The sequence below is a fragment of the Epinephelus moara genome, chromosome 2, assembly GCF_006386435.1.
Source record: "Epinephelus moara isolate mb chromosome 2, YSFRI_EMoa_1.0, whole genome shotgun sequence".
Lineage (NCBI taxonomy): Eukaryota > Metazoa > Chordata > Actinopteri > Perciformes > Serranidae > Epinephelus > Epinephelus moara.
In genome coordinates this window covers 586,623-600,146 of record NC_065507.1, presented here as the reverse complement: position 1 = coordinate 600,146, position 13,524 = coordinate 586,623, and the positions used below count along the sequence as shown (strand labels likewise).

The following is a 13,524-nucleotide window of genomic DNA, read 5'->3' as shown; positions in this document are numbered from 1 at the left end:
CGAACCCAATATTTACTTTAGTGACTATAGGGCGAAAGAATTGACCATAAATTGTGATCACGTTCATTTTCCTCATTGATGACAATACATTCAGAGCTGCCGCAAGTCTCCTACGGGGGCGTGGTGCTGACGTCACTGAATCAGGAAGTGAGCTGAGTGGGGTATCTCGCTTCATCCAATATCTCTGGTATATATGTCTATGCTTTGCAGTTCCTCCTTCTTCTTCTTTTGAAGTTGCTGCCCCCGGCAGGTCAGTGACAGAACTGATCACGTGCCAACAGGAAAAGTTTCTGTTATGAGATGGTTTTACAAAATGTTTACATGTTATATACAAAACGTTTGTTGTCGTAATAATATATCTTTATATATATGTTACTGTGTGTGATGTGACTTCAATATAACTGTTAGATACATGTAGTGATGTATAAATGCTCTGTTAAAGTACCTGAATACTCTACCTCAGTACTCTATTACTTTCCACCACGATAAAAAGTTTTTGTTTTTTTTAAAGATTAAAGATTTTTGGGCTTTTTGCCTTTAATTGACAGAACAGTGTGAAATGGAGAGAGAGAGAGAGAGAGAGAGAGAGGGGGGGCGTGACATGCCCTAACCCTAACCCTAGCCCAGCCAAGCATTGCCTCTGTACAGTGGGGCGCCGGCACTATCCACTACGCTACTGACGCCCAACTGTTAACAGTTTTTACAAGACTAAGACTGACTGTCCTCCAGTGTGTTTGTGTGGACAGAGACAGACAGACAGACAGACAGACAGACAGGTCATTTGAGTAACAGCCCTTTAATCCGACAGTAAAACAGTGAAGCTGAAACATTTAAACAAACAGAAGTCAAAGTTTTTTCTTCTTCAGTCAAACTATAAACAATGTTATCTTCTGTTTCATTAAAGTCTGTTTTTTGTTTTCAAATATTAAAAGTAAAGAAGATTCATTTAAAGGAATAGTTCAACATATTTATCTCATGTCTCTGGATCGATACAAGAAACACGTCTCTGGTTTTATCACTCAGAACTCTGGACTGAGCCCCGCTAACAGTGTCCCACTGCTAGTCATCTTCATGCTAAGCTAGGCTAAGTTTCCCACTGCTAGTCATCTTCATGCTAAGCTAGGCTAAGTTTCCCCCTGCTAGTCATCTTCATGCTAAGATAAGCTAACAGTTTCCCCCTGCTAGTCATCTTCATGCTAAGCTAGGCTAACAGTTTTCCCCCCACCTCGAGTCTTCATGCTAAGCTAAGCCAACAGTTTCCCCCTGCCTCCAGTCTTTCTGCTAAGCTAAGCTAACAGTTTCCCCCTGCCTCAGTCTTTCTGCTAAGCTAGGCTAACAGTTTCCCCCCACCTCAAGTCTTTATGCTAAGCTAAGCTAACACACAGACCCGTGTGACTTAACGATTGATGATGTCACTCGTGCGTGAAGCCCTCGGTCCAGGGGAAGGCGTTCTTCTGCTTCCTGCGCCTGCCGCCAGGCTCGCTGCTCTGGAAGTCCTCTCCACAGCGGTGTTTCTTCAGCTGCCGTGAGTCGGAGAAGCCATGGCCGCAGCGCTCGCAGGCATATAGCTTGACGCCAGTGTGGATCTGCATGTGAGACTTGAGCTGGTTGGACTGCCTGAACTTCCTGCCGCACACGACACACTCGTAGGGCTTCTCTCCGGTGTGGACAAGCAGGTGGCGGTGGTAGTTCTGCGGAGTCCTGAACTCTTTGCCACACTGTTGACACTTGTGAGGTTTGACGCCAGTGTGCAGGAGCTCATGCTGCTTCAGCTGCCATGTCAGCAGGAAACCTTTGTCGCAGACATTGCAGACGTATGGCCGGGCGCCGCTGTGCTGCCTCATGTGGTACAGGTACAGGTGGCGCAGATGGAAGGACTTTCCGCAGGTGTCGCAGGTAAACTCTTTGTTCTCGGCGTGGCTCTTCTCATGCGTCCTCAGCGTGGTGTTGCTGCTGAAGCTCTTCAGGCAGATCTTACAGCTGTAGGGCTTAACCGCGCCCTGTCGCCGTCTACCCGCCACACCTCCGGCCGCCTGTCCATCCTTGTTGCTGTTGTGGACCAGCTGCTGGTGCTTCTGCAGCTGACAGTTGTAGAAGAAGGTCTTCCCACACAGGTCGCACATGAACGGCTTCTCCATGCCGTGAACCAGCATGTGGGTCTTCAGAGCCCACGTTCCCGTGAAACCCTCGCCACATTTATCACACCTGAGACAGGAAGTGGAGACAAGACGGAGGAGATTCATTATGAAGTCACAATGATGTACTGTCATAAAAAATATGACTGTCGTCCTCGTTACAAAAACAAAAACAAACTTCTCCACCAGAACAAAGAAGACTTTTACAACTGCAGAGCTGCAACCAACCGAGTCTGTCATTATAAATTAATTCTGCCTCGATATCGATCACATTTCCTACATATGAACAACCCATGTGTGTCTGCCAGCTTGCTTCAGGCTCAGCAGTAGGGAGGAGACAGGGTGAACTCAGGGTTTCTTATAGAAAACCTGCCAGCGAGCAGGTTAGGTTCACAGAGTCAATTGCCATGGTGATTGACCCTACCTCTCTGTCTGGAACTGAAAACCCAGAGTTTCCCTCATCTCAGGGTTAACATATTCAGAGTTTTTACTAAACCCGCTTTCTGGAATACCCCCCTGGACTTTGATATTTTGGTTTTGACATGACTGACATGTGACTCCAGCAGTGTGTGTGATCTGTGACACATATTCTCTATTTCAAAAGTAAACATCATCATTTATACTTCACTTTTTCTTCACTGTCCAAATATTATACAGGTGTTAACACCAAAATAAAAGTCTTTTTAAAAATCTTGGCCTGAATATTATCTTGAACAAAGCTGCTGCAGCTGACTGGGAGAACTGGGAGGTATTACACTGAAAACACAGTGAAACCAGATCATGAATCCTCATCGTCAGAGTTCACAGTGATTGTGAGGTGTTTGGTTGCTCACTGACAGTCATAAAACAGACTGTTGTTACCCTGACGACAGCAGAGGACATGTCTGGTGGACATGTCTCTACATGGACAACAGTCTGTGGGGACAACAAGGGGTTAAACTCTGCTCTCACTGACTACAACACCCATAATCCTTCACTGACTCTTCAGATACCTCTACACTACAGGAAACATCAGTGATATACGTCAGGCTCTGATTGGTTGTCAAGGCCATAACAATAGCTCCTACTGGCCCAGTGAGGTGTCAATCAAAAGGTCAGGAGCTGGCCTCCATTTTAAGATCCCGGCTGGTCGGTTTGTTTACACACAGGACGGTGACATGATGGAGAACATGTGGAGAACTCTGACAGTCTGAGAGGACACAGCAGCAGCTGGTGGATGTCTGTGATGTCATCATGTGACTGGACGAAATATCTTATTTGGATTGTCTGGACCTTTAAAACTGTTTGTTTGTTTGTTTGATAATTTATCGATGTGTGGATCACAGTAACACTTCAAAGGACTGTTAGAACTGTTTGTTTGTTTGTTGTTTACTGAATCTGCTGTGGTGTTTGTATCTTGAAATGATTAATGGCGCCGTGAGGAGCAAAGCTTTGGATCAACGTGTAGTGGGAGTAAACAACATGAACAACAAGAACAACAACAACAGCTGCTGTTTGTCATTATCAGATAAAACTAACGACGACCGGCAGACACGACGTCAGATCTCTAAAGTCCACTGTGACGTCTGTAAACAACTGCTATGAACCTGTGACTGGAGGAAGTTGAATCTGAGCTCTGTGGTGTGTTTACCTGAAGGGTTTCTCGCCATTGTGGAGGCGCAGGTGTCTCTGGAAGTTGTACTTGAGGCCGAAGCTCAGTCCGCAGGTCTGACACATGAAGGGTTTCTCTCCGGAGTGAACCACTCGGTGCTGCAGCAGACCCATCTTACACTTGAAGGCCTTGTCGCACTCGCAGCACTTGTACGGCCGCTCCTCCGAGTGCGACCTCTTGTGGACGCGCAGGTTGCTGGCGGTGGAGAAGCTCTTCCCGCAGGTGGGGCAGGGGTATGGCCGGGCACCGGTGTGGACGGTCTGGTGCTCACGGAGGCTCTTCTTCCTGGTGAAGCCCTTCCCGCAGACGTCGCACATGAAGGGCTTGACCTGGGCATGCGACACCTCATGGTACCTGAGTGCGCCGGCCGAGGTGAAGGTGCGCTCGCACACGTGGCACTTGAGCGGCATTTTCTCCAGCCGGTGTGACGCCTGGTGGACTCTGAGCTGGCGCAGCAGCCTGAACTTCCTGTCGCACTGGTCGCAGCGCAGCAGTTTGTCGGGGTCGTTCTCCTGAGCCTCCCTCAGTTGGTGACTCTGCTGGTGTCTCTGCAGACTCTTGGCCTTGTAGAAACCTTTGTCGCAGGAGCTGCAGGGAAACGGCTTCAGGTGACATGACACGTGTTTCCTCAGCTGGTGTTTCTGATGGAAACCTTTGTTACACAGCTCACAGAAGAAACGCTTGTCTTTGTAAAGCTCCCTCCTCCTCCTCCGCTCCTGCTCCTTCTGCTCCTCCTCGCTCCACGCTGCACATTGGACAGAGACAGGATAGAGACATGTTACAGTCTGTCTCATCTAAAGACACAACACTGCAGAGACAACAGCTCCCTCCTCCTCCTTGCTCCTGCTGCTCTTTCTCGCTCCTCGCTAAACATAGGACACAGACATGTCACAGTCTGTCTCATCGTATAATACTGCAGAGACAACAGTCTGCTGTTCACTCATAAAGACACAATCCTGAAGAGACACGTCAGTCTTTTTCATCTAAGGACACAATACAACAGGGACAACAGTCTCACCTGCTGTCTCACCCGTTGACTCACCTGCTATCTCACCTACTGTCTCACCTTCTGTCTCACCTACTGTCTCACCTGTCGGTGTCACTGCCGGTGTCTCCCTTGGTGTCTCAGCGTGTCTGCTGTCGGTGAGCATCTGTTGGACAGCCTCCATCTTTATTTCAGTTTCCTGTAAACATGGTCAGATGTTATTGATCATCAGTTCTGTTAATAAACATGATTTAATATTACTGATCAGTGTGTAATCATAGACAATAATCAATAAACAACAGTCAGGACTGATCAGTTCCTCTGATCAATGTCACTTCCTGCAGCAGCTGACCAATAAATGCTCCTGTGAATATTTTCATTGACCACAGAATTAATAGACTTGTTGATCGATAATGAAAATACAGACATCAACTGCTTCCTGTTGATGTTTCACATTAAGAGCTTGTCTCAGAGGCTTTTATTGTGAAACAGGAAGTGTCCTGACATGAGGGGTAATATGTGTCTGAGGAAAGCACTCACAACAACAACAACAGCTGGCTCCGCCTCTGCTGAGGGCGGGTCTTCATCTGTGGGCAGCTCATGAGCCACAGGAAGTGATGTCACGTCTCCAGGTGACTCTTCAGGATCTGAAGACATCTGGTTAATTTCTAACACCACCTCAGTCTGAAGCTCTGCACCACTTTGATCCAGTTTCTTTGGCGGTACCTGGGGGGCTGGGCTGCTCTCGTCTGCGACTGGCCCAGGCAGCGGCTGGCTGATGACACTCTGGCCTGTGATTGGTTCTCGCAGCGGCTGGCTAATGATGACCAGTGGCACTTGAGGGTTGCTGCTGGCTCTGCGTCTGGATTTGGCGGAGCTGAGGATGGCCATGGCGAGGGCAGCTGGGTTGGCAGCTGGTTGACTGATGTCCAGTGAGAGGGCAGGGCCATCTGGGTCAGGGTAAGAGAAAGGAAGTATGTCACCAGGGTTAGAAACAGGAAGTATGTCACAAAGGTAGAGAAAGGAAGTATGTCACCAGGGTTAGAAACAGGAAGTATGTCACAAAGGTAGAGGGAAGTATGTCACCAGGGTTAGAAACAGGAAGTATGTCACAAAGGTAGAGACAGGAAGTATGTCACCAGGGTTAGAAACAGGAAGTATGTCACAAGGGTTAGAAACAGGAAGTATGTCACAAGGGTAGAGTCAGGAAGTATGTCACAATGGTCAGGGTTAGAAACAGGAAGTATGCCACAAGGGTAGAGTCAGGAAGTATGTCACAATGGTCAGGGTTAGAGACAGGAAGTATACCACAAGGGTAGAGACAGGAAGTATGTCACAAGGGTTAGAAACAGGAAGTATGCCACAAAGGTAGAGACAGGAAGTATGTCACCAAGGTTAGAAACAGGAAGTATGCCACAAGGGTAGAGACAGGAAGTATGTCACAAGGGTAGAGACAGGAAGTATGTCACCAGGGTCAGTGTGAGAGACAGGAAGTATGTCACCAGGGTCAGTGTAAGAGACAGGAAGTATGTCACCAGGGTCAGTGTAAGAAACAGGAAGTATGTCACAAGGGTAAGAGACAGGAAGTATGTCACAAGGATTAGAGACAGGAAGTATGTCACAAGGGTAGAGACAGGAAGTATGTCACCAGGGTCAGTGTAAGAGACAGGAAGTATGTCACCAGGGTAGAGACAGGAAGTATGTCACAAGGGTAGAGACAGGAAGTATGTCACAAGGGTCAGTGTAAGAGACAGGAAGTATGTCACCAGGGTAGAGACAGGAAGTATGTCACCAGGGTCAGTGTAAGAGACAGGAAGTGTGTCACCAGGGTCAGTGTAAGAGACAGGAAGTATGTAACCAGGGTAGAGACAGGAAGTATGTAACCAGGGTAGAGACAGGAAGTATGTCACAAGGGTAGAGACAGGAAGTATGTCACCAGGGTCAGTGTAAGAGACAGGAAGTATGTCACCAGGGTAGAGACAGGAAGTATGTCACCAGGGTAGAGACAGGAAGTATGTCACAAGGGTCAGGGTTAGAGACTGGAAGTTTTTTTTATTTATTTATTTTTTTTATTATTATTTTTTTTTAATTTTATTGACACAGCTACAGATCACATCCAATACATATATATACAAACAAACAACCAGACAAGCAAACAAGACCTCCCCCAAAGTAAGAGAAAAAAAAAAAAAAAAAAAAAAAAAAACGAACAAAAAACTTAACAAAAAAACAAACAGAACAAAAACAACAAAAAACCAACAATGCAAGAACACAATATTACAACCATTATTTACCAGTGAGGGTGTACACATACCTCATTAACTGGGATGAATATTGAGATTTTGAAGCACACGGTTTGTTCTGACAGCTTTCTTGTTTTTACAGTCTTTAATTATAGTGGCGTATCGCTGCAGTTCCAAAACAAAGAGATCAGCGTTTGGTTTGGTGTCTGTCCATTTTTTCTTGTGAATGTGGAATTTCCCAAGCATCAGGATTAGTTGAACAAAAAAGACTGTATCAACAGCCAGATTTTCTTCAAAATAAATGAAAATGTCCTTTTCTTTTAAAAGAATTCCTTGTCCTGTTATTGTCCCTATATAATGCTGTAAATCAGTCCAGAATGCTTTTGAAAATGCACATTGATAAAACAGATGATGAATTGTTTCCTCTTCATTCCCACAGAATTTACATAACAAATCAATATCAATATTAAACCTTGCCAGTATTTTTTGTGTTGGATAAATCTTATGTAATATCTTAAATGAAACTTCTTTAACTTTATTGTTGAAACAAAACTTCTCACCAACCGTCCACGCTTTCTGCCAGCTAATTTCTCCATAAAATGAGTTCCAATAAGATTGTCCTAAAGGTAAAGTTGTGGTTTGAATACAATTTCTAATATATATGTTTGAACGTCTCTTCTTTGTTATATCGATTTCCCCCACAAAAATCTGACTATTAAACGATCCAGCAGTAGGAAAAAAAAAATCACAAGTTTCTGAGCTTCTCAGAAGCTGCAGTACACCCCTTGGTACAGCATCAAACACTACTGCATACTCTTTGGGTGGGACTGGAAACTGAAATTTATTCATAAATTCTTGGTAAGAGAGTAACTGACCTCCATCATTAACAAGTTGTTTAACACATATAATCCCATGATCAAACCACTTCCTGTAAAATAACGATTTATTTTTATAGAGAATATTTTCATTGTTCCAGATGTAGAGATTAGTTGGTGAGGAGCCATGCTTATAAATCAGTTTCCAGGCAAGTAAAGCTTGTTTATGAAAGTTTGACAGTTTAACCGGTAGTTTTTCTATTTTGTAATTACATTTCAATAAAAAGTGGATTCCACCAACAGAATTAAACACAAATTTTGGAAAAATATTCCAGATGTTGTCTCTCTCTTTGATTAGGTTTGCTAACCACTGCACTTTGAAAGTATTGTTCAGCATTTCAAAACTTAACACCTCCATGCCTCCTTTACTTTTAGGGTTACATAAGATTTGTTTCTTTATATAGTGACATCTATTCCTCCAGATAAAATTAAATACAGTCTGATCTAGTTTTTTGTAAATTGCTGGGGGCATTTCCAGAGACAGGGACACATATACGGATCTGGATATACCTTCAGCTTTAGAAAGAAGAACTCTACCACTCAGTGACAGGTCTCTCATCAACCACATATTGAACCTCTTGGCTATTTGTTGTGTTATTGGGTTAAAGTTTAACTTGCAGCGATCGTTTTCATTTTTATCAACAACCACACCTAAATAAGTGACAGTGTTCTTTACAGGAATACCATTCAGGTCCGACAGATCACTTTCTTTGATTGGCAATAGCACAGATTTATTTAAATTCATTCTTAGACCTGATACAGCTGAAAATTCATCAATACAGCTAATTACTGTACTTACTTCATATTTATCCTTTAAGAATATCGTTGTATCATCTGCTAGTTGAGCTAACTTAAATTCTCTGCCTAGCACGTTTATACCTTTAAATGGATTCTTTTTTATATGTTCAGCCATGACCTGTGCAACCAAAAGGAATAAAAAGGGACTTAATGGACAGCCCTGTCTAATTCCACGGTTTATATAGAATCTGGGGGTTGTACCACATGTTAGTTTTACTGAGCTGTTACATCCTTTATATAAAGTTTTTACCACTTTTTGAAACTTTTCTCTAAATCCAAAAAACTGAATAGTTCTAAACATAAACTGGTGACTGATTGTATCAAATGCTTTATAGAAATCAACAAACAAAATAAGGCTTTCATCAGGAATATAGCAATTATAATCAATCATGTCCAATATTAATCTTATATTATTGACTATGTTTTTTCCAGGCATAAATCCCGATTGCACCTCATCAATAATGTCATTTAGTCCAAGCTTTATCCTTTTGGCAAAAATTGAGGCAAATATTTTGGCATCGTTATTCAGCAGGCTGATCGGTCTCCAGTTCTCAATGCTAAGTTTGTCCTTGTTTGGTTTTGGAATTAATTTAATTAGCCCTTGTTTCAGGGTTGGAGGTAACTCCTCTTTTTCTAAAGCTTCTTCAAACATTGCTGCTAAAAATGGTGCTAATGTCTTGCTATAATCTTTGTAGAATTCTCCTATTAACCCGTCATTTCCAGGTGATTTATTGTCTTTCAAAGCTTTAATGCAAGTTTGTACATCCTTTAAACTAATTTTTTGGTCACAGATTAACTGAAAGTTGTCATCAATTTTTTTAATACCTGGTTCTAAGCCTTTAAGAAACACTGCAATACTATCTTGGACTACTGAGTCAGTACTGTACATTGTTTCATAGAACTTGGCCACATATTGTGAGATTTCCTTTTCATTATCACATATTGCTTCATTAATTCTGAGTTTGCCCAGAGACGACTGTTCATAATTTCTTTTTCCAAGTTAAAAAAATGCTCTAGTCACCTTCTCCTAGATCTGACAAAAGCACTCTTGGCTTTTTCCTCATATATTTTGTCCAGTTCAGCTTGTGCAGTAGTCAGATTTTTCATTTCTTCTTCAGACAGATTTAGTTTAGTTGATAATTTTATAATTTTTGTGACCATTTGAGATTCTCTCTCTTTGTTTGTTCTAGAAATCTTTTTACTCATTAATATCGCAAAATTCCGAACTTCAAATTTCATTAACTCCCAGTATTTGCTAAAACTATTAAACAATTTGGCTTGTTTCCAGTGTTTATCTATAATTTTTTGAGTTTCTTTTTGAAATTCTTTATTCTGTAACAGTGTCTTGTTTAATTTCCAGTAATCTCTGTTAAAGTTATGTTTCCTTACCCCCATATTTATTCTGATGGTTACAGCATTGTGATCCGTAAGAACTGTTGGTTCTATTATAACTGAATCTACTTTATCCTCAATATCTGATGAAATTAACCAGAAGTCTATACGAGATTGAAGAGACCTATCTTTGTTACTCCAAGTATATGCTTTTTCATTTGAATGCCTGTGTCTCCAGATATCAATTAAACCTATCCTGCTACATATATTCTCTAATTCATGTGTTTGTTTATCTTTGGGCGGCCACCTATCCATACTCTCATCCATCACAGTGTTAAAGTCCCCCCCCCCATAAGACCTTAGCCGCAGGGAAAGTTGTTGTTAACTGACTGAGCTTCTTTTCTATTATTAAAAATAAAGTCATATTCGTTTTTTTATTATTGGAGGCATAGATGTTTACAAGAATGAACTGCTGATGGTCAATCTCAACAATCAGAATTATCCATCTCCCTTCTGTATCTGTAAGGTGTTTAATTACATGGCCTTTAAACTTGCTGAGCAGGATAGCTACCCCTGCTGACCGACTGCTGCCACATGAAAACCACACATCTTTTCCCCACTGACTCCTCCAATATGATAAATCTGTGTCTGAGGCATGAGATTCTTGAATAAAGTAAAAATCTGCACCTTTATTCTGGCAGTATAAGAAAATACTTTTTCTCTTCAACTCATTTCTGATACCCCTGGCGTTAACAGATAAAACAGAAATTGACATTCAACGCCACACTAAACAAGGCAGAGAAAAAACAAACAAACAAAAAAACAAAAAACAAAAGCAGAAGCAAAAGGAGAAAAAACCCACCAAGAAAATAAATTAAAAAACACTAAAAAATCCTCTCTTAGGATATGAGCTGCTGTTGTGTCTGTGACAGATGAGTCTAGATCTTACAGGGCTTATTAAAATTCATTTTCCGAAATATGTATTGGCTTGACTACCTAAACTTATGACAAGAACACAGAAAGACGTTACCTCAATTGCCCTTATCAAAGAGGCTATATTTTAATTTAGTTGAAGCACCAAGCTAATAAGAGAGTTACTGTAGTAGGCCTATGCAACATTACCCGTTCACAGGTGTTCATGGCGTGAAAGGGTTAATATTACAATTCATCAAAGTCTGTGAATCCTTAACACATCATGTAGGTCTATAATTAACCACCATCCAGCAATATTGTATAGAAACAGCCTAATAACACTTACATGTCCTTCACTGTAACTTTTTTACCGTCAATAAGTGCCGAAGCACCTCTGAAGCCTGCTCTCCTCCCCTCCTTTCTCGCCTGCTCCACCAGCGGCCACAGCTTGTTCCTCGCGTCTTTAACTTCTTGCGTCAGGTCCTCCATTATTTTTATGTTCTTTTCTTTGAGTAAGCCAGAGGTTCTGGCGTCCTTCCATATCTTGTCCCTGTGGGACCGTGACAGGAACTGGACGACGATCCGGCAGCTGGAGCGAGCTTCTCCGGAGCGGGGACCCAGCCTGTGCGCGATGTCCACAGAGAGAGGCAGCTGCTCACCGATGTCGGGCGAGATTTGGCTGAAGAGGCCGATGATGACCTCCTTGACGTTTTCTCCGGTCTGCTCGGGGATCCCTGCGACCCGGAGGTTCCATCTCCTCTTGTAAGCATCCAGGTCGTTGCATTTTTCGCGAAGCGTTGTATTTTCTATCTCCAGAGTTTCAACTCTGGTCTGGGGGTTGTCAGCTTTTTTTTTTACATCCTCCACCTGTTTCCCCAAAAACTCAAGGGAGTCTGTGACACTTTTCAAAGTGTCTGTGTTGCCTTTAACAGTTATTTCTAGAGACCATAGCCGTCTGAGGGATTCTTCTTGCATCCTCTCAACTCGTTCCATGGCTGACAGCAAGCGAGAATTGAGCTCAGGCTGCTCATCCTCCTCACTAATCAGTGTCTTTGATTTCTTAGATGGTGGCCTCTGATTTGGAGTTTCGGGAGAGGACTCGGAGGGTGACCCCTCTGAATTCAGTAGCTTATCCATAACTTCCAGCTGGTCCTCCACTGCTTTTCGTGCATATGAATGCATGTTATCATGAAAGAAGTTTTTCTTCATGTCTATCAAAATGTTTAATGAACTGACCAACAGGTGCAGTGCAGAGGTCCGATACAGGTAAAAAGTTTGGTCCGGCCTCGTGTTCAATCAGCTGTTCAATCAGCTGTAGCTGGCTTCAATTCAGCAGGTGGAGCGGTGGAAACACGTCTCTCTTTGCTCAGTCTTTACTTTATAACAGTTCAGGTAGGCATATCAGGCCCTTAGGTGAGAATAAGTGTTCAGAGAGTTTAAGTTTTACTCATCATATCGCAGGGTAACTCCGATGCACTGTCACAGAGACGCCATGCCCTCAAGATGGTCAGAAAGACTCAAGAGTCTGGCCAAGCCAAGTATCCCTTCAGCCAAAGGTGCAGCTGACGAAGGCGGCTGGTGGTGATGTCACCATAACGAGGTGGTGGAAGCGGGCCGGAAATAATTAGCCGCTTCCCCGAGTCCAGCAGGCGGTCCACCAGGGAGATGAAGTCCTGCTTGAGGACCTCTGACTGCTGGTTCCTGAGGTCGTTGATACTGGCCTCCAGGACCAGCGTGGAGGCCGAGCTGTGCCGTGCAGTCAGCTGGAGGACGGAGGATGCAACCTCACTGACACGGGCACCAGGGTGGCAGAAGGTGCGGCCGTTGTGCACTTCCACATGCCTGACCATGGAGGTCCCGATCACCAACACAGAGGGGGTGCGCTGCTCCCGAGTGCGCGCCTCCGACTGCCTGGAGGTACGACGGTGACGGGATGGAGCCCGAGGTTTGTGGCGCTGGGCCGCGGTTCCTCCTGACCGGGATGGAGGGGAGGGGTCAGGCTGGACGAGCAGACGCCGATTCCTGGACTGGTGATAGCCACGGCCAGCTTGATGTAGGCCTACAGGTTCCACAGGTGAGCTGGACGAAGCATCCACGGGAGGGAAGTCCTGCAGGCTTAGGATGTCATACCTGTTATCCAGCGGCAGCTCTGGAGGTGGAGGAGGAGGAGATGGACGAGCCCCAGAGCCCCTGGCCACCACCGACCAGGGCTCCCTCGGCTTGAGCGGAGTTGAGCTCACCGGTTCTCCCGCTCCATCCTCCACGATGAAGCGCTGCGGCTCCGCGGGGCGAAGGCAGGAGGTGGAGAGTGCCGATGATTTGGGCTTGGCTGCCTGGCGGTGCCAGCTTGACTCAGCTAGTGCTGGTGTCGGAGTTCCGGTGGTTATGGAGCCGGTCCACGGCAGGGTGGTGTTGTTGGTGTTAGGATTGCACCTGGTTTTTCCTTTCCCTCTTCCCTTCCCCCCTCCTTTCTGTGTGAGTGTGAGCAGGTGAGGCAGGCTGCAGCAATCATCTCCACACCTGCAATCATTCAGCAGTCTACCTGGAGTATTTGAGACGGGCTCTTCTCTGCAGTCGTCGCCAGTTCGTTGTC

General features: G+C 44.3%; 1 protein-coding gene across 1 annotated transcript; it reads right to left on the bottom strand.

Moving 5' to 3' along the window:
• Nucleotides 1–777: 777 nt before the first annotated feature.
• On the bottom strand, nt 778–5,803 carry LOC126400065 (zinc finger protein 883-like). Its single transcript, XM_050060492.1, has 4 exons — nt 5,312–5,803; nt 4,877–4,970; nt 3,766–4,531; nt 778–2,205 (listed from the first exon to the last, which is right to left on the bottom strand). The coding sequence occupies exons 1-4, from the start codon at nt 5,660–5,662 to the stop codon at nt 1,413–1,415; spliced, it is 2,004 nt and encodes a 667-aa protein (XP_049916449.1). The 5' UTR covers nt 5,663–5,803; the 3' UTR covers nt 778–1,412.
• Nucleotides 5,804–13,524: the final 7,721 nt, after the last annotated feature.

Excerpts from the sequence above, each read along its gene's own strand:
- LOC126400065 (XM_050060492.1), bottom strand. The coding sequence starts at position 5,662 with ATGGCCATCCTCAGCTCCGCCAAATCCAGACGCAGAGCCAGCAGCAAC. Across the intron at positions 4,971-5,311 it reads AGCCAGCTGTTGTTGTTGTT|GAAACTGAAATAAAGATGGA; the intron begins GTGAGTGCTTTC and ends CCATGTTTACAG. Across the intron at positions 2,206-3,765 it reads AATGGCGAGAAACCCTTCAG|GTGTGATAAATGTGGCGAGG; the intron begins GTAAACACACCA and ends TTCCTGTCTCAG.